General features: G+C 39.3%; 1 protein-coding gene across 1 annotated transcript in view; it reads left to right on the top strand.

The window, feature by feature from the left end:
- DGKH (diacylglycerol kinase eta) overlaps window positions 1-23,757 on the top strand; it is a 204,703-nt gene that overhangs the window by 88,502 nt on the left and 92,444 nt on the right. The window contains exons 3-4 of the mRNA XM_054586384.1: window positions 2,272-2,382; window positions 4,647-4,727. Coding sequence (XP_054442359.1) covers window positions 2,272-2,382; window positions 4,647-4,727 — 192 coding nt within the window. The remainder of the gene's footprint in view (window positions 1-2,271; window positions 2,383-4,646; window positions 4,728-23,757) is intronic.

The raw sequence follows: 23,757 nt of genomic DNA, 5'->3' as shown, positions 1-23,757 counted from the left end.
GAGCACGTCTTAAAGTTTGCCTGTCTGCATCCAAATCAAGCTCTTTGGTATTTAAGTTTCAAAAGTATTTTATTATCATTAAATTTTAGTGTTCTCTCAGCAATTCCTGGGGGACGATCTTAGAGCAAGTTATAGTAAAAATCTTTTATTGAAATTGAAAGTAAACATTACTATGATTCAACTACCTTATTGGTGACAACAAACTTTTCTCAATATTATATGTCTTGTTGATAATAAAAGACAGTGTAGTATAAAAGTTGGGAATAAACTCTGCACTCAAATAGATATGGGCTTAATCTTAGTACCTGCTATAAATTCATATAGGTCTCAATATTGTATGTGCTAGATAGTGCTCTTGGCACTTGAGATAATATCAGTGTGCAGTCTAGTGGGGAAGATTTAGATTTTGCTTCTATAAGCTGTTTTTGTCTTGGAGGCTCAGTATATCCTTACTGCTTTTCTATGACTTCAGTGTAAGTGTGATCCATCTTGAACCCCATCCCAAGGGGGCCTATTTGAGTCAGTCCTGTGACTTGTCCCATAAAGACAAACTCACAGCGAGGCTGTAAGTTTATTTTGCCTTAAGTGTAGTTTCCCTCTTTCTTCTGTTCTTTTTTACTTCCAAATAATGTGAAATCTTAAGCTTAATTTCGTTATATGTAATAAACTCAGGGACCTTCTAGTCTAATAAGGGCAGCACAGTTAACATAAATTATATTAGACATTAGGAGATGGAAAGTACTCTGTGTGGGGGAGTAAGTAAGACCAACATGGGGGAGATACGGAGAACACGTAGCTGTGTTAGATAGCAGGGCAGTGAGGTGGATCTCACTGAACAGTCAGAGACTTGAAGGAGGTGAACAAGTTGGGCAGGTGGGTATCTGAGGGGAGAACAGTCCAGGAGGAGGGACTAGGTGGTATCCAGACCTAAGGGAGGAGAATGCATGCCCACGAAAAGCAAACATTGTGGGCGGAGGAGACCAAGGGAGGGAGAGGGAGAGAGATACTAGAGGAAGCTGGAGGAGTTCCAAGTGTTTTGTTGGTGATGTTGAAATGAAGTTGGATACCTAAGCACTTGGCACAGGGTCTGGCCCAGGGTCACACAGGCCCTGCTTGCCTCTTCCAGCCTCATCTCCTGCTGCTTCACCTTGTAAACCCTATCCTGCATTTGAAACTGAAGCATTTTGAAAATTCCCCAAATATCCATGCTGTTTTAAACCTTTCTACGTTTGTACACACCTAAAATACCCTTCTTCATCCCTTATCATTCTGATAAACTTCTTCAAGACCCACCTGGGCCTCCTCTGGGAGGACTTCTTTGACTCATTCTGAAGCAGAGCTGATGCTTCCTTCTATAGACAGCCATGCGCAGTGCACCGAGTATGTGTTTGCTTCAGGAGCATATATCGTAAGCTATGTGCTACTATGTGCTGTACATAAGTCCTTGCCAAGATTTTTAAAACTTATTTCTCACAACAACCCTATAAGTTGCTATCCCGTGTTATGGATGAACAAATAATAGTATAAAGAAGTTTAGCTATTTGTTTAAGACCATCCAGCTACTAAGTGGTGGCACAAGGAGTTAAACACAAGATTTTTGGCTCTAGAGCCCATACTTTTCTTTTTTAAAAAAATTATTTTAAGTTTATTAAATTACAGCTGACATACAATATTATATTAGTTCCAGGTGTACAACATCATAATTAGACATTTATATACCTTATGAGTTAATCACCCTGATAAATCCAGTATCTATCTGACACTGTACATAGTTATTAGCACATTATTGACTGTATTCATGATGGTTGTCAGATGGGAGAAATAGTCAGGGGATGAGGAAGAAAGATGAAAGAAGTACAGATTTCCAGTTATAAAAAGTGATGGGGATATAAAACCTGGGCCTTTTTTAATTATTACATATACTACACCTCTTAACCTGTTTTCATCATTTATTAAATACTTACTATATACAAACCACTGCATGCGTCACACTGTATTATGAGTACTAGTTTGTGTTCATGGGCCTTTCATACTATTTGTGACTACTTGGAGGTGAGGGAACCTTGTCAAATTTACCTTTACTGTTTGGGTCTTTGCACATAATGCTCCCTTGGTTGAATGAAAAAAGGAGAAGAAAATATTCTCTCATGTAATTTATAGGACACGGGATACAATATTCAAAATATTAATGATAGTGTGTCTTTAGTTCAGAATTTTATTTGGCTTTGAACTTCATTTTAATCATGCCATTGTGTCTCTCCTTCTCTCCAGACCAGTATTAAAGAGGGACAACTGTTGAAGCAAACCAGTTCTTTCCAAAGGTGGAAAAAGCGATACTTTAAGCTTCGAGGCCGCACACTTTATTATGCAAAGGACTCAAAGGTAATTCAAGAGAATACTAGTTGCAAGCACTTGAGATTGTGAATGGATTTTAAATTTTGGTTTTCTAAACTGTTTTTATCTCGAGGATCACTATAGTCTTTCTGCTGTTATATGAATTCAGTATAAATGTGATCCATCTTAGACTAAACCCCAAAGGAGCCTGTTTGAGTCAGTTTCATGGCATGTCCCCTAAGGACAATGGAATAGGAAGGTTCTAATGTAGCTGGCTTTCTCTCTCTCTCTCTCCTCGCCCTCTGTCCCCCTCTCTCTTTCCCTCCCTCCATCCCTCTCTCCCCTTCTTTCCTTCCTTCCTTTTTCATTATTTCTTTTGTTCTTCTTTCCTTCGAATTAAAATGAAATGTTAAACATAACCTTATTAGATATGATATACTCAAAACTTCGGTTTTCTCCCCTTTCTTGCTATTTTTTTACATTATAAATCTTTTCCTGACCATGAGTGAGAGAATTGCTGTAGTTGTTAAGAATCAGTGCTCTGCCCTGGCCGGCCTGTGTGGCTCAACTCGTTGGGCATCACCCCCCAAACCAGAAGGCCGCTGATTCGATTTCCAGTCAGGACACATGCCTGAGTTGCAACCCATTGATGTGACTCTCTCACATCATTGTTTCTGTCCCCCTCCTTCTCCCTCCTTTCCGTTAAAATTAGTTCTCTAAAATAAAATTAAATTAAATTTAAAGAAAAAGAACTAATGCTCTGGTTCCAGACAAGTGTTCCTATCTAATTCCAGCATGTTCCTTTGGAATGGATGTGGACAGCATGTGATCTTGGGAGGAGGCTTAAATGAGATGATAGACTTGACGTGCTTACCTAGCACCTGACACACAATAATCACTCAGTTATGCTAGTGGTTAAGAAAATCATAGTGAAATAAAATTAAGGCTTTAAATAATCTTTATATAACAGTTGCATAAAATACAAATGATGTAGTTTTGGAAGAAAAATATTGTAACGATTAGTTTCCATTTAAACTTGATATTTTAGTATGTTTTTCAAAAATAAACCTGAAGATTTTTTTTGTTACTCTGTCAGTTGAGTAATTGATAATTTCCATATAAAAGAATGAATGTTCCTGATGTAATCAGTAGAATTATACACCAGGAAGTAAAAGCAAATCAACAAACAAAACCTAAATCTTGGTTTATGCAGCCGTAGAAGTAGTAACCAAAAATCTTATTTTAAGAGTTGCTATGTCCAGGGTTGTCCCTTATCTGGCTCCACCTGGACTTCACTTTGTCTCTAGGCAGCACCGACCACCTGACAGTTGTCAGCCTTGCCCCTGATTCTCAGTGTCTGGTGACTTTCCCTCTGTTTCCACATGGTGAAACTCCCTGTTTTCTTTGAGATCTGGCTCAAGTGCCCTTTATTCCATTATTTACAAGTGAAATGTGTACGTGTTCTTTACTGGAGAAATTATCTGTGACCTTCCATAGGATTTTGCAGTTTCTCTTCTGTTCTGCTTTTAATAGTCCATCTCACATTAAAATTAGTTCTGTCTGTTTTATCACCCATGCTAGATTATAAATTCTTTTGAGTCAGAGAACAAGTCATATAATCAGATTGGTTGGATTGAAGCATAACCCCCAGAGATCTTGAGGGGTGGTGGAAGCTCTCAGAGAATGGGGCTCACTTTTCTCCACTTCTGGAGAAGCATTGTTGTTATACAGCCTTGCTGAAATATCATTGAATGAGTGTGAACGATGACCAAATGACTAAAAGTGGGAAAGATACACTTATTTACTAGAATTTCTCAATTTCTAAATTGTACATTTTTAAAGATTTAATTTCTGTGGAGTTTTTAACCACTGAAACTTTTTTGATTAAAACCACTTTTAATAGTATAAAGGATGCATCATCTTATATTTGCAGATCACATTCATCAGCTCATTTGAACATTTAGGTAGATGAGAAAAATGAGGTTCAGAAAGTTTAGTAACTCGACATGATCTCAGCCGGAACTAGTTCTTTTTTGTTTCTCACTTAGCCAGTGCAGGAATGCTGCTGCTGCTGCTGCTGCCTCTGTCTTCCTGGCAAAGTTGTTAGAAGGTACAAGGTTTAGAGACGTTGCTGATTTGTGTGTTAGTTGTGCTTCGTGGTTTTATCACAAAGTATCACTCAAGTTTTCTTCATTTTTCTATTCCTAATTCCTGACATAATCTCATAGTCATGACCTGATAATTAAAAAATATATTGAGGAGCATTGAGTTAGGTTTTCATTTAATATATCTATGTTCTTTTTCATTAACAGTCTCTGATATTCGATGAAGTTGACCTCTCAGATGCCAGCGTGGCTGAAGCAAGCACGAAAAATGCTAACAACAGCTTCACGGTATGGTTATATTTTGCAAACTCCATACTCAGAAGTTATAGAATGACCTTTCCTAACATACAAAGAATGCCCTTCAGTTGACCAACTATGTGTCAGCCTGTCCTTGTTAGAGCTCTGACCAACACAATAAACTTGATAAGTGTATTGCATACTTCAGTACCCAACACCATTCATGATTGTAATGTTAGTGGTTTAAGTTTTTTACCTCCTTTATATTTAATACTTCAACTAATTTCATTGTTCTTGAATATTCAAAAAGTTTGGTTCTTACCTTCAATCTCAAAACAGTATTTTTTCCCCCTCCACTTTTATTTTAGTTGCTCTGTGTGGTTTAGGTTTAGGTTTAGGTAGTTGCTATAGTTCAGGACTTCAGTTCTTCTCACTTAAGTAATTCACTTGGTAGCTATTTAAGAGGCATCCTCTGTCCATTTATTTCTTTTCCTTTCCAATCACAAATCCCGTTGCTTAAGACACTTTACTGGTTTGCCATTGCCTGTCTAGCTGCATCTCCAACTCTGTCCTAAAGTCTTATAAAATTGTGCCTCAGTATTCTTGTGTTACTGATAATTATTTGACTTACTCACCCTACCAGCTCAGCACTTTTGTCTGTGCCTGTGCTTTGCCTATTCCCTTTGACTTAAATGATTCCTCCTCCACCTATACATGTTGAAATTCTACCAGTTCTTCAAAGCTTACCTCAGATATCCCATTCCTCTTCTACTTCTCTGATTCAAAATAACGTGAATTGAGTACCTTATGAATTGGGTACTATATGTGAGGCTCCTGTGCTGTGCAGAGATTCAGAGATGGATGGATGGATAAGTAAATAAATACCACTTCCCTTAAAGATATTCATAGCATAATTCAGTGAAGTCAACATGGGGTACTTTTTATAACTACATACTCCTTAAGTCCTGTAAGATGCCACCACCCACTCTCCCAGTCCCTGCTCTGGGGGGCCACTGATGCTGACAGCAGTGTATTGTGTGCATCCCCTAGACATGCCAGGGTATGGAATACAGACAGATCAACACATACAGAGCAGTGCCATAATAGAGGCAAGCACTGGTGGGGCGGGCCTGGGGGAGGAAGCAAATGAGTTCAGATTTAGTCTTATTGATTTACGGATATGGGGGATAACTCATGGTGTTAATATTCATTCCCATTCCCCAGCCCCTCCCTAGGGAGAGTTTAGTTTGAGAAGAGGAAAGCCAAGAATAGAATCCTGGGAAAATACTACAATTTAAGGTTTGACCAATAAAACTGAAGGCATTCTGAAGTATAGAAGGAGCATCAGGAGGCAATGCTGTTATATAAAGCCAGTGGAAGAGAGTTTCGAGACAGAAGTTGTTCAATGTCAAATACTGTGGTGAGGTCAAGTTGAAGAAATAAAAATGGTTTGTTGAATTTTTTAGCTCAGAGGTCACTTGGTCGCAGTGATTTGAATCGTTTCCATGAAGGCGTGGCATGTATTAGGCTGCACTGAGAATGCAAGTGGAACAGCAGAGGGAGCGAGTGTAGGTTGAATTTCCTAGAATCTTGGCTCTTTGAAGGAGAACAAGTATAGCTAGAAGAATGGTCAGGCTTGAAGAGGGAGTTTTGGTTTTGCTGTTTTATTGCTTTGTTTTTAAAATGGGTTTTGATTGTGTATGTATGAAGAGAGTAAAGAATTGTTGGAATGGAAAGTTGAAGCCTCTGGAGAGAGAGGGAATGATTGATGGAGTATGATTGCTGCATAAGCCAAAGAGCAAAGGAACCAGAGCACAGGGTAGGAGATTAGCATTGAACAGGAGACAGAAAGTTTATGGAAATAATGTTACCAGACAAAAAAGGGATTTCTTCTGCCTGCCACCACAAAATCCAAACTTGTGAGGCTGTTGCTCATGAAACAAGAAAGAAGTTTTATTCAGGTGCAGTACAGTCTGGGAGAATGGCGGACTCTAGTCTCAAAGCTCATGACCTCAGCAAAACCACGGAAAAGCCAGTGTCCAGAGTTCCTGCCCCATTCCAAAGAACAGTCCTTTGGACCCCACAGATGGCAGCTAAATGGTTCTCCAGGTAGCCTAACATGTTCCCAGCCGCTGTCCATTTCAGGCTCCCTCCTGCAGCTCATGGGCCATGAAGCTGCTAGGACCACAAGGTCACATGCTCCTGGGAGACAGAGTGTGCAGACACACTGGGCCGTGCATCTACAGGTGGGCGAGAAAGTGAGAGATGCACCCTCATGGAGACCATAGGCCACGTGGCTGCTAAGGCCACATAGCCCATGGAAAGAGCAGGCAAAACACCATATGAATGCAGGTTCTGAGCTACAGCATTGAGCAAGAGAGAGCATTTCTTTGTTCACCTGGGACTATGTTGGCTTGGGTGTGGGACGGACCAGGTCCTTTCTCAAAATGACCAATGAACTTTCCAAACTTTCATGTGCTTCAGTGGGTCCACCTCTCATCCAATCCCTTCTTTCCCCAGACTAGACTGACAGGCCTCTCTGGTCCAGTGTACCTCCTGCACCATTTTGACTTCCATAGTGCATGTGCCTGCCTTACCCTGGTCCCAACTCTAGTCTGGTACCATGGGGCCTAGGGAGAAAGGCTTTTCCCACGCTCAGTGTAAGAACCTCTCCCTGTCACCATCCTGGCCAATGGCGGAGACTCCCTGGGCTCCAACCCACCATCCAGTGGTAACAGTAGGTGTTGGCAGGAAATACTACCATTTTCTCAGTGAAATTGAAGACAAGGTCATCTGCTATGAGGAGGAGTTTAGGAGAGTTTGGAGTAGCTTCTATAGAAAATAAGAATTGAAACTGAATTGAGACACGTGGAAGATTTACTAGGTAGTAAATAATGCCATAGTGTCCACCAAAGAAAGATTGGAGATCAAGTTTTATAATGTTCTTAATTCTTAGGCCTACAGCATTTTTTCAAGATGAAACTAGAGAACAACTAAAATGATCCATGGTTGATGATTTATAGCAGGGGTCCTCAACCCTCAGGCTGTGGACTGGTACTGGTCTGTGGCTTGTTAGGGACCAGGCCACACAGCAGGCGGTGAGTGATGGAAGATTCCCTCACCTTAATGCCTAAGCTCTGTCTCCTGTCCCTAAGGATGACATATTAACAAGGGCCAGTAGTAATTACAAAATCTGTAATTAGTAAATGGAAAGTGGGAAAGCTGTACTTCCCCTGAAAACCCAGTACCAGTAAAATGGGTTCTAGAGTGAATGTTGCAGGGAGCTGAGGAGAAACTGACTTAACCTGGGAAGTTACTCAGCATTGTTTCTACTGCATTCTGTAGGTTATGAGGGAGTCACCAAGGCTGGCTGAGCTTCCAGGGGAGGGGACATTGCATACCATGAGCGTCATGTCAAAGGATTTGCTGAGATGGTGAAAACCTGTCTACATGATGATTATTTTTCCTTTCTTGAGCAGTCATATGCTCTCATCCCTGGGCATTATAACTGTCTTGTTTTTTGTTTTTTGTTTTGGTTGTCTAAATCACCTCAGGTATTGTATTAGTTTTCTGTTGCTTTGTAACAAATTACTGCACGCTTCATGGCTTAAAGCACTGCCTGTTTATTATCTTACAGTTCCTGTTGGTCACACAGCATAGCTGGGTTCCTCTCTTCCAGGTCTCACAATGTTGAAATAAATGGATATGATAAATTTTCTCCCCCTCCCCCTCCCCCTCTCCCTCTCCCTCTCCCTTAAATTGGGCTAATTTTGACCAAAGTTTGAGTTTATGGTTTTGCAAGAGTCTTCTGCAATAGGCAACAACCATGACAAGCAAACCTGCTGACACTGAAAACACTTTCTGTGATATTAGGTGGTAGTGATGTAAAGGGGAATGGAAAAGGACAAACCCTGCCAGCCTCATTGGCACTTTGTAAACTTTTAGGTTAATGTTCATCATTAATTTATTTGTAGTCCAAGTTCTGCCATGGCATTTTCTTTGATTGTGGAACATATAATACAGTCTTAATTTTTTTTTGTTTGTTTTTGAATTGTTCATATTCTGTTTATTTTATTGATACCTGCTTGGCGTTCTGAGTTTTATTGCCACTAAACATTTTTATCTTTAGCACACCTTTGTGGTGTGTGTGAATGTGAATGTATTCTTATATTAGATTGCAAAAAAGAATTGCTTTCTCCTTGGTCACACTAGTGCCCCTGGGAAGGGACCCCAGACCTCCTGTTGTGTGATCCTGGGCTCTTCCCTATCAGGCAGTATTCTATTGCCAGCATGTCATAAACTCCTTAAAGTTTGGGAACTTTCAGGGAGAATGTAGATGAATTTTATCTTTTAAAATATTTTTTTAATTTATTGATTTGAGAGAGACAGAAAGACAGATATCAATTTGCTATTCTTATTTATGCATTCCTTGGTTGATTCTTGAATATGCCCTGACCTGAGACTGAACCTGCAACCTTGGTGTATTAGGACAACACTCTAACCAACTGAGCTACACAACCAGGTGGATGAACTTTATCTTGAGAAATATTCCATCCTGCCTATCTTTCAGAGGTGTAGTGAACATTTATTTCCATTTTAACTCATATTAGTAAGTGTTATTGGGAAAAACAACCATTTTGTAATGAATGAATTATAATGATTTCTTCTTAGGTAAAACTTACTTGCTAAAGAAGAGGTTGTAATGATTTGAAAGTTATTACAATCACATGGTATACATTACGCTTTCAAAATGTGCTGTGCAAATGACTCTTTCCTTTAAATTTTAATGAAGGTTAGGTGAAGCCTTAAACGAATGAGTCATCATCCTAAAGAAGTTACTATTCTGACATGGTTAAAATTTCTTATGGAAGTTGGTGAAGAAAGTAGATTATTTTTTTAACTAGGAAGAAATAAAGAAGTAATTTATTTGATTTATTTAACTACCCTTAACATTTCCAGTGAGCGCAGCTATCTGCAAGTTTGTGTGAAATCTCGTCATTACAGCACATCCATACTAACTCGCTCAGTTGTATGGAACACAAATACCATGTGGTAGCACTTGTTTTTAGAATTCACTGGAACAAAGAATCACTTTAGCTCATGGGTCACTTGGAACAGCAGACATGACTGAAAGTTGATTAGCATTAGATTATGATTATTCTGATGAGTTTTTAAAAAGTATATATGAAAATAGGCCTGGTTGGTCTGGCTCAGTGGATTAAGTGCCGGCCTGTGAACCAAAAGGTTGCTGGTTTGGTTCCCAGTCAGGGCACACGCCTGGGTTGCAGGCCAGGTCTCCAGTTGGGGGTGTGCAAGAGGCAACCAATCAATATCTCTCTTGCACACTGATATTTCTCTCCCTATCTCCCTCTCTTCCCCTCTCTCTAAAAATAAATAAATAACATCTTTAAAAAAAACCAATAAAGAGAACATACTCTTACAGCACAGAAAATGTTGAAAATTATACATTGATAGGCTAATTCAACTGAACAGGTTGTGTTTCTGTTTTCCCCTTGCTTAGCTTCCTCTCCATTAACATAGTTCAGCCATTTCTCTTTTAAGAGAGATCCTTTGAATTTAAGAAAGTGTCAGTTTACACTTATCTATTATCTCAATATTTTGTTACAAAGGAAGTAACTAAAAATTACTCTTTTCATGTCATTTGTGAAGGCACATCACCCAACAGGTTATTAGATAATCACCTAAATCAATAATCAATTAATAATCACTTAAAGTGCCTACTTTGATAAGTTATTGTAATTATGTGCCTCTTATAGCTTATTCATTCATTTAATTCTCTATATCAATTCTATAAAGTAAGATTCTGCTCCTTATTTCTAGGAATCTGAAAGGGAGGTTAACAACTGATACATGTAAATAGCTAGAATCTGAACCCATCTGGGTCATTTGGCCTCATCGCGTACTGTTGACCACTCTGCTGTCCTTCTTTATTATGGAGTTTTAAATGAATGCAGTTCAGATAGTGTTCCTCTAATTGGTTTTTACATGTTCAGTTGTCTTTTCTACTTCGAATCAGTCATGGAATCTCCTGTTGCATTACTGTTACCGAACCCAAACAGCAAAGGGAGTCCTACTGCTTACTGCTTACTAGGCAAATCTCCAAAGATGGAGTGCAGTGGTAAAAAAAGGAGTCTTTCTACTTAATGGCAAGTTTCTGCCTAAAATATCTGGGTAACAAAAATAAGGGGAAAGGAAAAGTCAGAGTATGACATCAAAAATAGTCTCATTACAACTACTACATAGGTTCAAGAACTGAAAATAACACAAGAACAAAAATCTCTTCACAGTGCTATTACCACCAAGGTTATTGGAAATAATGGCAAGTTTCTGCCTCAAAGTTCGTTCCCTCTAAGATACCCAAAGAAAAATCACCCCGTCAACCTCTGCCAGCTCAGTTCCAGGTTGTGCCAGGGAACTCTTCTGTTACCCAAAGTGTTGTAAATATAGGTGGCTTAGCTGGTCTCTAGTCGCTGTCCTGCCTCAGGCATCTTTTATAGTCAGCGCCCCCAGGCCTCTGCTCACAGGCCCACACTGGCCATTGTTGGCAGGTCTGCTGGCGACCCGTTGACATGCCCCTTGCCAGGGGAGGGGAAAGAACCAACTGCCTTTTTCCTTTCCAGCACCCTGAGTTTCAAAAGTCCTCTCCCAGAATCCCATGCACATCCAAAGCCAGTGGGAGTGTCCAATCTTCCAAACAATGTGGGCCTGTATCAGCCATGTTTGCTCTTCCCCCTCTTTTGGGAGCCATGTTCAGAAAGAGGGCAAAGTCTCCAGTCACACATGCGCAGCTCAAACCCCTCCCCTATTTCCTGGGGGTGTGTTCCTCCATTACATTACCAGAGTCTTACTTTATACTTGTTAGTCATACTACAAACCTAGAATTATTACATTATATTTTGGGTACTACATTTGAAATAGAAATGTTGGCTAAAGAGCTCACAGAGGAAGGTAACCAATATTATGAAAGGTCTGGGAATCATGGGATTGGCTGACATTGGCACTTTCTGTTTTAAAGATTTGGGAAATTGTGACATGTCTGTTTAATACTTGAGGGATTATCATGTAAAATAGGTAGTAGACAGGTTTTGTGTTACTGCAGTGTGTAGGACATAGACCTGTGATTAAATTCACAGAGGTTCAATTTCAGCTCTAGGCAAAAGAGAACTTTTCTAACTTGAATCACCTGAGAGAGCAGGTCCCTTGTGAGGTCATGGTTCTGCCGAGTGTTAGAACTCGAGTCATCTCAGTGCCTGTGAACTGAAAAGGGCCTTTAAGAGGAGAGTTCTCACAGCAGACTCAGATTCAGAGTGCTGAAATGAATTCCTCAAGGTTGGATGGCTAGTAGCTGTTCACAGCTAGTCCAGAATTCATGGTGCATAGCTCTTTGGGTTTGTTGGGAGTTTACAGGGAGGAGTGAATTGAGACATTTCTGGGCACTGTGCTGGACCCTTTAAACACACTGTGTCAGTATGGCATACGGCAGGAGCTAAGTGACCATCCTTTAAGAATGCTCTTGGAGAGATCTTTGCATGGTGAGGGGAGGGGGTGGAAACTGAAATTTCCTTGAAGGCACAAAAATTGTCTTCTTTACCATTGAATTCCCGAAGCTAACTCAGGGCCTGGCACAAAGGGAAAGACAATAGATATTTGTTGAATGAAGGAAGAAATATGTTGTTGAATGAATGGATGAATGATATTTGTAAACTTTAGCTTTTCTTTGGGAGAAAAATGTCATTTCAAGTGTTAACTTAGAGAAGAGTTTTCTGATCTTCCCCCCATGATGTTGAATTCTAATATAACTACAAATACTTGTATTCTCATTGCAAGCTTTATATCATGACTCAGACTGTTTTTATTTCAAAAATAAGTCTGATAAACATGACTCTTGCCTATTATTAATCATTGCAGTGGTCCACATAACTACTAGATGCGTGATAGTACAAAAACTAATATTTTTTACATCCATGTTGGTTAAAATATTTTATAGCACTCTAAAATGATACCACATTAATGCAAGTTGAGTGGCTTTTTTTGCCTCTTAAAGTTGACATATATAGTTTAAATGGCTTTATGCTACAAAAGCTGATAATTTACAAGTTAAGTTTGAAATTTGTGTTCCTTTTCCTGTAACTTAGACGCCAGTTTTAGAAATGAAATATCTGATCATTGTTTCTTTGAGTGCTTCATATTTTATCTTTTCATTTAGTGATATATCATCTTTTCCAAGAGTATAACCAAGAAGAATACTTCTTAAAGCTATTATGAAATGCCTCAGACCAAAATCCTTATAGGTAATAAACCTTTGGTCCTTCTTTACCTAAAATTAAATCTTGGCGTGCACATAAGACAAAGGTGGAAGAACTGTGCCTTTGTCTCTACCTTCATTGGTAGTCTTCCATAAATCTTTCTCGTAGACTTTCTTAAGTAGTCAAAAACCAGTAAGCATGCCCTTGGGTATTCTGGTAACTCTTGAACTCTGGGACCTGGGCTTGTTTGCATAATCAGGCCTTGGGAGTGCTAGCACATAGGTCATTTCCATCAAAAGGTCTCTCATGATGTGAGTTGACACTATCAGTAGTTTGAGAGAGAGGATTTATCGTCTAAAGAACTGTGTCCCTGGATACCAAGGCAGGGTTCCATGCGAAGTTGCTGTGCTTGCCATTAGAACTTTCCCTGTGTCTGTCCTGCCTTGCTGCAGATCCGTGACTCAGGGAGAATGTTGTCTTCCTAGTCAATAATCTTCAATCTGCTGCTTCCAGTGCTTTTTGTATCCCGCAGGCTAGTGCAGAGCAGCCCACTCCCTCCCCGATCCTTCCTTCTGGGACTGCCCTTAGATAGTCATTCATTCATATAGGAATATTTATTGAGAGCTTGCTACACTATCAGTCATTGCTATTGGCTAGATTCTGGATATGCAGTGGTGAATATAAATAAAAAGAATTGACCATCGAATAACAACTTTTTTTAATGTTTTACAGCCTCTGTGGATAGGTTCCTGTCTATAAGTATGTAGCTTTGGAATAGGATTATTGAGATAAAAAAAATAAGAAATCCGTAATGGAAAAACAATACAATAAAAGATTAAATTTAAAAAAAATAAGGAATTGCTGCTCAATGGGAGTGGGAAACCATCCCAGAATAGATATTAGGAAGGAGGGGATTACATACTCCTGTAGAGCTTGAGGCCCAAACCATTCTGGATTCCACAGACAGGATCCTCTGGGGATGTTTCATTTGCTCTTCTCCACAAACATTCCCAAGTGTTTCTGAGGCTAAAATATAATGATTATGTAGAATTGCTTATCTGTGACTCTAGATGCCAATGTTTTATGAAACTGGTTCCCTGGGAGGACTTCAGCCTTAGATACCTTGTGGATGGCCATCCAGATGTACAGTCTGTCCCATTTAACCTTGTGTCATGGAGGAATTACCTCCATAGTGTCCCTTCTGTACTATAGGTCCCAGTAAAAGGCCACATGCTGCACAGCCTCTGTTCTTGGGCTAATTATAAATCTGAATTTCATTTATATGCTCCATGTACTGCTAGGCCTGTCATAGCTCTAGCTAAATGGTCCTGAGCTGATGCTGCCACTGTCACCATGGAGGCAGCCATTGTAGCTATGTGAAGTTGAGATTCTAGATCCATCTTCTCTCCTGAGAGATTTTGCATGAAAACTTTGCAAGGATTGCTCAGTTTTGAACTAGCAGCCCCAGTTCCGCCAACTATTCAGTTATACAGAGGCATCTGAGCTATGTGGACTGCCATAGAAGGTCTATTAACTGCTCCACTTGTGCCCTTTTTGAAGAACGGCTGTTGGATTTACTTGAACTTCACTGTGGTCTTTTACCTGGCTGAAGTGCTTAGTTGAAGGTCTTTCAATTCCATATTTATTTAAATGAGCCCCAACTTCTAATACCAATTTGTGGTACGGAATAAAGCCTCAAAACCTGTAAAAGATGACATTTTCTCATTGGAGGTACATGGAATAGAGGCCTATGTAGGAAAATAAAAACTACTGGCAATAAAAAAAAATTAAAAAAATAAAAAATATGGACATCCATTAAGAGGGCCTCAAGGCCAATGGTCATCTGACTGGAGCACCAGATCCTGAAGGTTTCAGTGTCTTGGGAGTTTTATATGACTATCTTGGTGGACAGTGGTCACAGCGAGTCCTTCCAGCCGACTGGCCTGGGTAAATCCCTCCCATTGAACTTGTAACAGCAACCAAGTCTCAACTACAAGAGGAGGGTGTATTCAGCCCACACGAAGGACGCACCTTGAGTACCCAGCTTGGGTGATATGGGAGGCTGTGCCACTGGGCCCTACCCGACACCTACTACATTAGGTCACACTACTAAGACGGAGTCATAGCAGCTCTACCTGATACATAGAAACAAACACAGGAAGGCTGATAAAAAGGGAGACAAAGAAACATGGCCCAAATGAAAGAACAGATCAAAACTGCAGAAGAACTAAATAAAATGGAGATAAGCAATCTATCAGATGCAGAGTTCAAAACATGGCTATAAGGATGCTCATGGAACTTAGTGAAGACCTCAACAGCATAAAAAAGATCCCATCAGAAACAAAGGATACACTGATAGGAATAAAGACTAATTTATAGGGAAACAGTAGTAGAGTGGACGAGGCCGAGAATCAGATCAGTGATTTGGAACGTAAGGAAGCAAAAAACAAGCAATCAGACCAACAGGGAGAAAAAAGAATGAAAAAAATAAAGGATATTGTAAGCAGTCTCTGGGACAACTTGAAGCATTCCAACATTTGTATCATAGGGGTGCCAGAAGGGGAAGAGAAAGAGCAAGAAATTGGAAATCTATTTGAAAAAATAATGGAAGGAAACGTCCCTAATTTGGTGAACCAAATAGACACCCAAGTCCAGGAATGACGGAGAGTCCCAAACAGGACCGATGCAAAGAGGCCCACTCCAAGACACATCATAATTAAGATGCTAAAGGTTAAAAGCAGCAAGAGAAAAGTAGTTGGTTATCTACCGGGGAGTTCCCATAAGACTGTCAGCTGATTTCTCAAAAGAAACTGTGCAGGCTAAAAGGGATTGGCAAGAAATATTCAAAGTCATGAATGCAGAGACCTACAGCCAAACCTCTCATTTAGAATCAAAGGGCAGATAAAGTGCTTCCCAGACAAGAAAACACTAAAGGAGTTCATCACCGCCAAAACATTATTATATGAACTGTTAAAGGGACTTACTTAAGAAAAAGAAGATCAAAACTATGAACAAGAAAATGGCGATAAGTCCATGTCTATCATCAACTGAGTCTAAAAAGCAACTTAAGCAAACAAGAAGAGCAGAGACAGAATCCTGGATATGGAGAGCGCTTTGATGGTTGCCAGGTGGGAGGGGGATGTGAGGGAGTGGGTGAAGGGGTGAGGGAATTTAGAAGTACAAATAGGTAGTTACAGCATAGCCACGGGGAGGGGATGTAAAGTACAGTAGAGGGAATGGAGTGTCCAAAGAACTTGTATGCATGACCCATGGACATGAACAATGGTGAGGGGATTGCTGAGGGAGTGGGGGGAGGGGACAAAGGGGGAAAGATTCAGAATAGTTTTGTTTACCTTGAATGTTAATAAAATATTGAAACAGTACTAAGGAAAACCTATTATTCTACATTTTTTAAAAAATTTATTGTATTTATAATATAGATGAGAAAAATAAATGATTTTTTTAAACCTTTTTGATATATACTGTCACTTACAATAAGGAGTAATGTGTACATAAGCAGTTACTTTTAAGTTTTTATGTCATATCACTATCTCATTAAGCCCATGATGTAGTTACTCTTCCTTTTCTCAACAGATGAAGAGGTAAGGTCCAGAAAATAGTTTTGTAAATTTATATAGTCAACAGTAGCATAACTAATATTTAAAGCCTGTTCTCTCTCCATGAGAATGCATTGCATATTGGAATTTTCAGGCCCCCATAATTTGTACAGCAATAGTAACCACCATTTTTAATAGGATGTAGTTCACTCTGGCCTTTCCTAATGAATCCTTATTACCTTATAAGTGAGAAGAAAGTTTATGTAGATTAGTGTGCCAGTTGCCATTGCTTGTCACAAAATGACAGTTCTTGTGGTCGTCAGGCTAATTATCTCTAATGGATGGGACAGGATACAGTGTTAATTGCATTTTGCCTTGTGACAACTCTCAAATAAGAATTTATTTTCTGCTAAGAAAGTGGTTTAAAAGGAATATTCCGTTCAGTAGTTTCTCCCTTAAATGTTTTTGTAGTCCCTGGACCCTGTTTAAACTTTGCTAAGACCAAATAAAGGCAAAGGTACGTTTGTGGTTATGGGAAACAATTTACAATCTAGTCAGAAACAGACAAGCAAAGTCAGAAGTAAGATCTCTTTTATTGACAAAAGGTAGGTTGAGTGCTATCCATTGGAGGTTTTTTCTTTTTCTAAGTTTTCGTTGTTGTTTTCACAGGACTTAGATCTGAAGGCTTTTAGACGGTAGTGGCACTCAACTTGTGTTAAGCTTATCAGGTTAATGAAGGGTTGGATAGCTTTCCTAGGGTACCTTTCAGAAGAAGTTTCTGGTTACCTGTACCCATTGGTGTGGAACTCAAAGTAGAAGATGGTCTTTAAATCTTGGAGAAAAGCAGATTAGTAGCAAGAAGCTGTAAAACAGAGCTGACATCTTAGAGTAGGCAGTGTGGCTACAAGATATCATGGCCCTTGACCTCAGAAGTTCAATAGGCACTCAACTAGAAGGTTGAGTGATATCTTCCATTGATTTAGACACCAGTCATGGCCTTGTAACATGGCCTGTCTGGATCAGCCGGTGGGATTTTCTGTCTCTGTCAATGGGTTGCTTTTACACATTTCACTAATGCTTTGTTATAATCTAGCACAACACTATTTAGTGTGAACATCAGAAAGTGGAAAGCTGCTGGGATTGTAATCAGAAGTCACATGGTCACATAGGCCTGCCATTAATCTTCTAGCAGGAAGAGTGACAATATTCTGTGTGTTGTATATGTGTATGTTTTGTGTTATCTCATAATTTATAAGAGCATTGGATTGAGTGTTTGACTTCTGTGACCTGATTTCTGTACAATCCTTGGCCATTTTCATTTTCTCATTTAAGGATACTAACCATAATTAATTAAATTTTCATAGTTGCTCAACAATATTATTAGAGCTGCCCGAATTGTTAGGCTCATAATGTGAGAAAAGCTGTTAGGATAAAACTGCTAAACCCTCTCCCTCTGAGTACCTTTGTAAGAATTCAGAGGGGGGTGTGTGTGTGTGTACGGGGAAAGTGTTGTTCATGGGAGTATGTTTTAGATTGTATTTCTTTTCAAGATAGGTAACAGTATGCCCACCAGCAAGGACTGACATGACTGTCCTCAAAATGACTATTGACAGACTTCGAAAAGACTTTAACCTGGGGTTTAACACAAAATGATCAAGATACACAGTTAAAAGGACATATTTGTAAAGAAAGTTCTTTCATGTCTTTAGATTCATCAGTGACTTCACTGCCCACATCATCCAGAATTAGCAGAGCTAGTGAAATGTGCTGTTTTTGTGTACAAAGAGATATGTATAAGCATATTTATTGCACATTGTAGTAACAAAATACTGGAAACAACCCAAATGTAGAAGTTAGGGACTGATTGAGGAGAATTATGAAATGTGTCACATGGTGGAATGTTATGCTACCACAAAAAAGAATGTATCAGCTCTATATATAACAACAATGCAGCAAGCTCCAAATTTTATTCAACGGAAAAAGCAGGTGTGGAATAATGTGCATGTATAAAATGTTACTCTGTGCAAGTGTGCATACGTGTGTTTAAGAAGACCACGTATTTGTTGTATATACAGAGAGATACACAGATATCTGGGGGGATACACAGAAGTTGAGAAATTTATTTGTCTCAAGAATGGATCCCAGTAACACAGGACAGGCTTAGGAGGGAGACCTGCTTTTCATTCTAAATGCATTTTGGATATTGTTTCACAGTTATGTATTCAGAAAATGCTTTAATGCTCCATAGGAACTCTCTCTGGTAGCCTCCTAACAGATGCATTTGACAAGAGGGGTAGGTTTGCCCAGCTTGGACACTGCTGCAGTGTCCAAGAAACTATGGCAAGGATGCATACGTAACAGCCTGTCTGTAAGATGAGGATGGATGATAGGTCTTGTGGAGAAGACCAGAGAGCTGTGGATGGAGGGAAGGAGAAAGGAGTGGAGAAACTAACATAGAGTTGTTGAAATTGAGAGGATTGGTGTATAAATGATGCCTTTAATTGAGCATAGAAAATGAGGAAAAAAAGATTTGTAGAGAGTGAAATGCAGATACTGTGAATCGGACATTGTAAATTTGAAATGATGGTAAGATGTCCTGGTGATGTCTGCAGGCAATTGAGAAAGATGCTTTAAAAACTATTAAAATGGCTTAAAGTACTTTTGTATTATCATTTTTATGGTTTTAAAGTTTCAGCATATTCAAATATCTTCTCTGTTCCCTAAGTATCATTATGGTGTAATGGAAAAATTAAGTTTTAGAAATGTTTTAGTTTGTGGTGACTGGTACAAACAAGATAATTATTTTGTTTTGAAATGTCCCATTACATACATGCCCTGCACAAAGCAATTTCCTGTTATAAAATAAAAGCACTTGTGCCAGGGGAATGAGGCTAATGCATTGTTCCCATCTCTGGTACAGGCTGAAACTACTAAATGAATGGTAAAATTTTTAATGTGTCCATTAACTTAATACTCACTGCTAATTTACAGTGGAAGTATATGTGACAGACTACATAAATAATTTCTGAAATCACTGTGGTCTGTGTTATTACAATTAATTCTAAGAAACTCCTCTGTTTCCCATGTACAATGTAATACTTTAAGCACAATGCTGTATGTGATTATATATCTTGTAAATATTTTGTTATATAAGGTACTTGGTTTACAGAGACCTAAATTAGTAAATTTAGTCATTATTATAATTACTATTATTAACTTTTACTAACACCTTTTTTATCCCCTTTCTTGCTTATCTTTAAAGAGTGCACAAATGTATAGGATTGAGATATAACTGTGCAGTAGCCCCGATTACTCTTAAGGAGAGAAAAAGCAGCAGGTGCAGTGTTTTCTGCCTGTTCTTCTAGGATGATGTCAATTTGCAAATGTTAAGCAAACTATATTGAATTATGTAGATTATTTGGTTGACCTGCTTTTCAGTTTTGAATTCTTTCATTTATTTTTGGTAGTTGTGAAATACACTTACTTTATATTGTCAGTCTAAATATTAATTAAGGACTTCCAGTCAAGATGGCAGCATAGGTAAACACAGCTTGCCTCTTTGCAAAGCCATATTGAAATTACAACTAAAATACAGAACAACCATCATTCAGAACGGTCAAATATTAAGTAGAATGGAAGTATAACAACTACAGAATTAAACCACATCCATCAAGCTGGTAGTAGGGGTGGAGACACAGAACAGGCTGGTCCAACACCCATGAGTGATGGATAAAAATTCAGGAGGGATATCTTGGGAACAAGGAGTCCCAGACCCACATGAGGCACCCGAGCCCAGGGTTCCAATGCCAAAAAGGTAAGTCCCCATGAATTCTGGCTGCAAAAACCAGCAAGGATTGAGTCAATGGAAGAAACTTCTGGAGCCCCAAGCAGTTCCTCTTAAAAAGCCCACACACGACTTACTCTGACTCACTCCCTCTGAGCTCCAGCACCAGAGTAGCAACTTGAAAGGCACCAGTGGCATACAGGGAGGAACTGAAGTGGAGGCCAGAGCTAGGGGACAGCTTTCTTCCAGACAGAAAGGTGAGCAGAGGCCATAGTCCCTTTCTGAACCCTCCCCACACAGAGCCACAGAGCCTGCAAGCTGGTGCCATATCTGAGACTCCATCAACATGGCCAACACTGTTTGCCTCACCCTGGAGATTCAATGAGGCTCTGTCCCACCCAACTTAAGGGGCCCACCCAAGCTTTTAACAGTGGCTTTTCCACATGAATGGTTGATCTGAGCTCAGGCTTCACAAATTCTCTCAAACAACAGCTGGCCACAGTGAGCTCTGAGCCCGCTCCCTTCCTCTTGTTAAGTAGCCTGAGGCCCAGTACTAGGCACTAGCAGCAAAAAGCCTAGGTTTACAACTTAATTTTGTCTGGGAACCCCCAAGCCTCACACAAATAGCAGCCATCTCCGATTGCTTTATAGCTCGTGCACGGTAGCCCCAGGCAAACACAGGTGGTGCCTGACCTTGGCCTGCATCACCCAGGAAACCCCAGAGCTGGCACACCCAGTGGACAGCTACAGATCACATTGGAGCACCACCACCCAGCCCCTGCACAACTGATCCTCCAAAGAGTCGGAGGTTGATGGACAGTGGTCACAGCGAGTCCTTCCAGCCGACTGGCCTGGGTAAATCCCTCCCATTGAACTTGTAACAGCAACCAAGTCTCAACTACAAGAGGAGGGTGTATTCAGCCCACACGAAGGACGCACCTTGAGTACCCAGCTTGGGTGATATGGGAGGCTGTGCCACTGGGCCCTACCCGACACCTACTACATTAGGTCACACTACTAAGACGGAGTCATAGCAGCTCTACCTGATACATAGAAACAAACACAGGAAGGCTGATAAAAAGGGAGACAAAGAAACATGGCCCAAATGAAAGAACAGATCAAAACTGCAGAAGAACTAAATAAAATGGAGATAAGCAATCTATCAGATGCAGAGTTCAAAACATGGCTATAAGGATGCTCATGGAACTTAGTGAAGACCTCAACAGCATAAAAAAGATCCCATCAGAAACAAAGGATACACTGATAGGAATAAAGACTAATTTATAGGGAAACAGTAGTAGAGTGGACGAGGCCGAGAATCAGATCAGTGATTTGGAACGTAAGGAAGCAAAAAACAAGCAATCAGACCAACAGGGAGAAAAAAGAATGAAAAAAATAAAGGATATTGTAAGCAGTCTCTGGGACAACTTGAAGCATTCCAACATTTGTATCATAGGGGTGCCAGAAGGGGAAGAGAAAGAGCAAGAAATTGGAAATCTATTTGAAAAAATAATGGAAGGAAACGTCCCTAATTTGGTGAACCAAATAGACACCCAAGTCCAGGAATGACGGAGAGTCCCAAACAGGACCGATGCAAAGAGGCCCACTCCAAGACACATCATAATTAAGATGCTAAAGGTTAAAAGCAGCAAGAGAAAAGTAGGTGGTTATCTACCGGGGAGTTCCCATAAGACTGTCAGCTGATTTCTCAAAAGAAACTGTGCAGGCTAAAAGGGATTGGCAAGAAATATTCAAAGTCATGAATGCAGAGACCTACAGCCAAACCTCTCATTTAGAATCAAAGGGCAGATAAAGTGCTTCCCAGACAAGAAAACACTAAAGGAGTTCATCACCGCCAAAACATTATTATATGAACTGTTAAAGGGACTTACTTAAGAAAAAGAAGATCAAAACTATGAACAAGAAAATGGCGATAAGTCCATGTCTATCATCAACTGAGTCTAAAAAGCAACTTAAGCAAACAAGAAGAGCAGAGACAGAATCCTGGATATGGAGAGCGCTTTGATGGTTGCCAGGTGGGAGGGGGATGTGAGGGAGTGGGTGAAGGGGTGAGGGAATTTAGAAGTACAAATAGGTAGTTACAGCATAGCCACGGGGAGGGGATGTAAAGTACAGTAGAGGGAATGGAGTGTCCAAAGAACTTGTATGCATGACCCATGGACACGAACAATGGTGAGGGGATTGCTGAGGAAGTGGGGGGAGTTTCGTGGAGGGGACAAAGGGGGAAAAATCAGGGCAACCGTAATAGCATGATCAATCAAGTAAATTAAAAAATAAAATTGATTTGTGTTTGGTCTTAGAGTGCTGATCAGTTATTTTTAATGTTTTTTTTTACACCAGTTTCAATAACCAAGTATATTTTTAATAATAAGACACAGCTTGAGCTAAAGGAAGTTTTAGTTTAATTATCTTGAAAGTTTTTACAGGAAATATTTTGTTATTGCTAATCAAAACTTTGCATATCTTAATTCTTTTATATTAACAATTGTTTTGATAACAGGCGATTTCTTAGAACTCCGTATATCCAGTTACAGCACAATGGATGCTGTGCTTTAGGCAGGTTCTATGGTGCACATAAAGGTAGCTGGGAAACAGGCCCTATTTGCCTGGAATAACAAAAATTATGTTGTGATTTGGAGCAGGAATATTTAATATGTACCCTCTGACTCCTGCTTACCGAGTTTGCAATTTTAAAGTTAATTTCTTTTTACATATCATGCAGGCCAGTTATATGAAAGATTAAATGAGATAATATATGCAGCCATATTGACAGAAAAGCAATTTGAAATTGTACGATGCACAGGATGTACCATTTTTTCTGTGTATAATACGTACTTTTTTGCCCAAATTTTTGAGTGAAAAATATGGATGTGCATTATACAAGGGTAATACCTGAAATACCTTGTATCTGTTCTTGTGTTTTGTAAGTATTTCTTACATAAAATTTCTTGTACAATAATATGTTCAAAAGTAAATGCTATAATTTTTTTTATAATACAAAGAAATAAGTATCTAAATATAAATAAATAAGAAATTGAATTAAAAAACTAAAAGGAAAGTTTTTTTACCTGAAAGTTAGGGCCTGAAATGTGGGTGCACATTATACACCACAAAATACGATAATCATTTTGATGATGAACATTAGAGCCCCCTGATTATCCTGTTTTTTATGAACTTAAGTATTAGTTCCTTTGAAGAAAAATTGTATCCTTGCATATTATTTGAAATTATAAGTACAATAAGAAAATACATTGTGTCATTGATTTACCAGTTCATTATTATAACAACAAAAGTTATAATTATATTTATTTTCTGGGTGTGGTAGGTTGAACACCCCAAAGATGTTCATGTTCTAATCCCTGTAACCTGTGAATATCATTTTATATGGCAAAAGGGACTTTGTTGCTGTGATTATGTTAAGGATCTTGAGATGAAATTATCCTGGAATATCT

This window comes from Pteronotus mesoamericanus, unplaced genomic scaffold (genome assembly GCF_021234165.1).
Source record: "Pteronotus mesoamericanus isolate MK-2021 breed Mesoamerican mustached bat unplaced genomic scaffold, CSHL_Meso_final contig_94, whole genome shotgun sequence".
Taxonomy (NCBI): Eukaryota; Metazoa; Chordata; class Mammalia; order Chiroptera; family Mormoopidae; genus Pteronotus; species Pteronotus mesoamericanus.
Note: the sequence above shows the minus strand (reverse complement) of the source record. Positions and strands in the feature narration are given on the sequence as shown.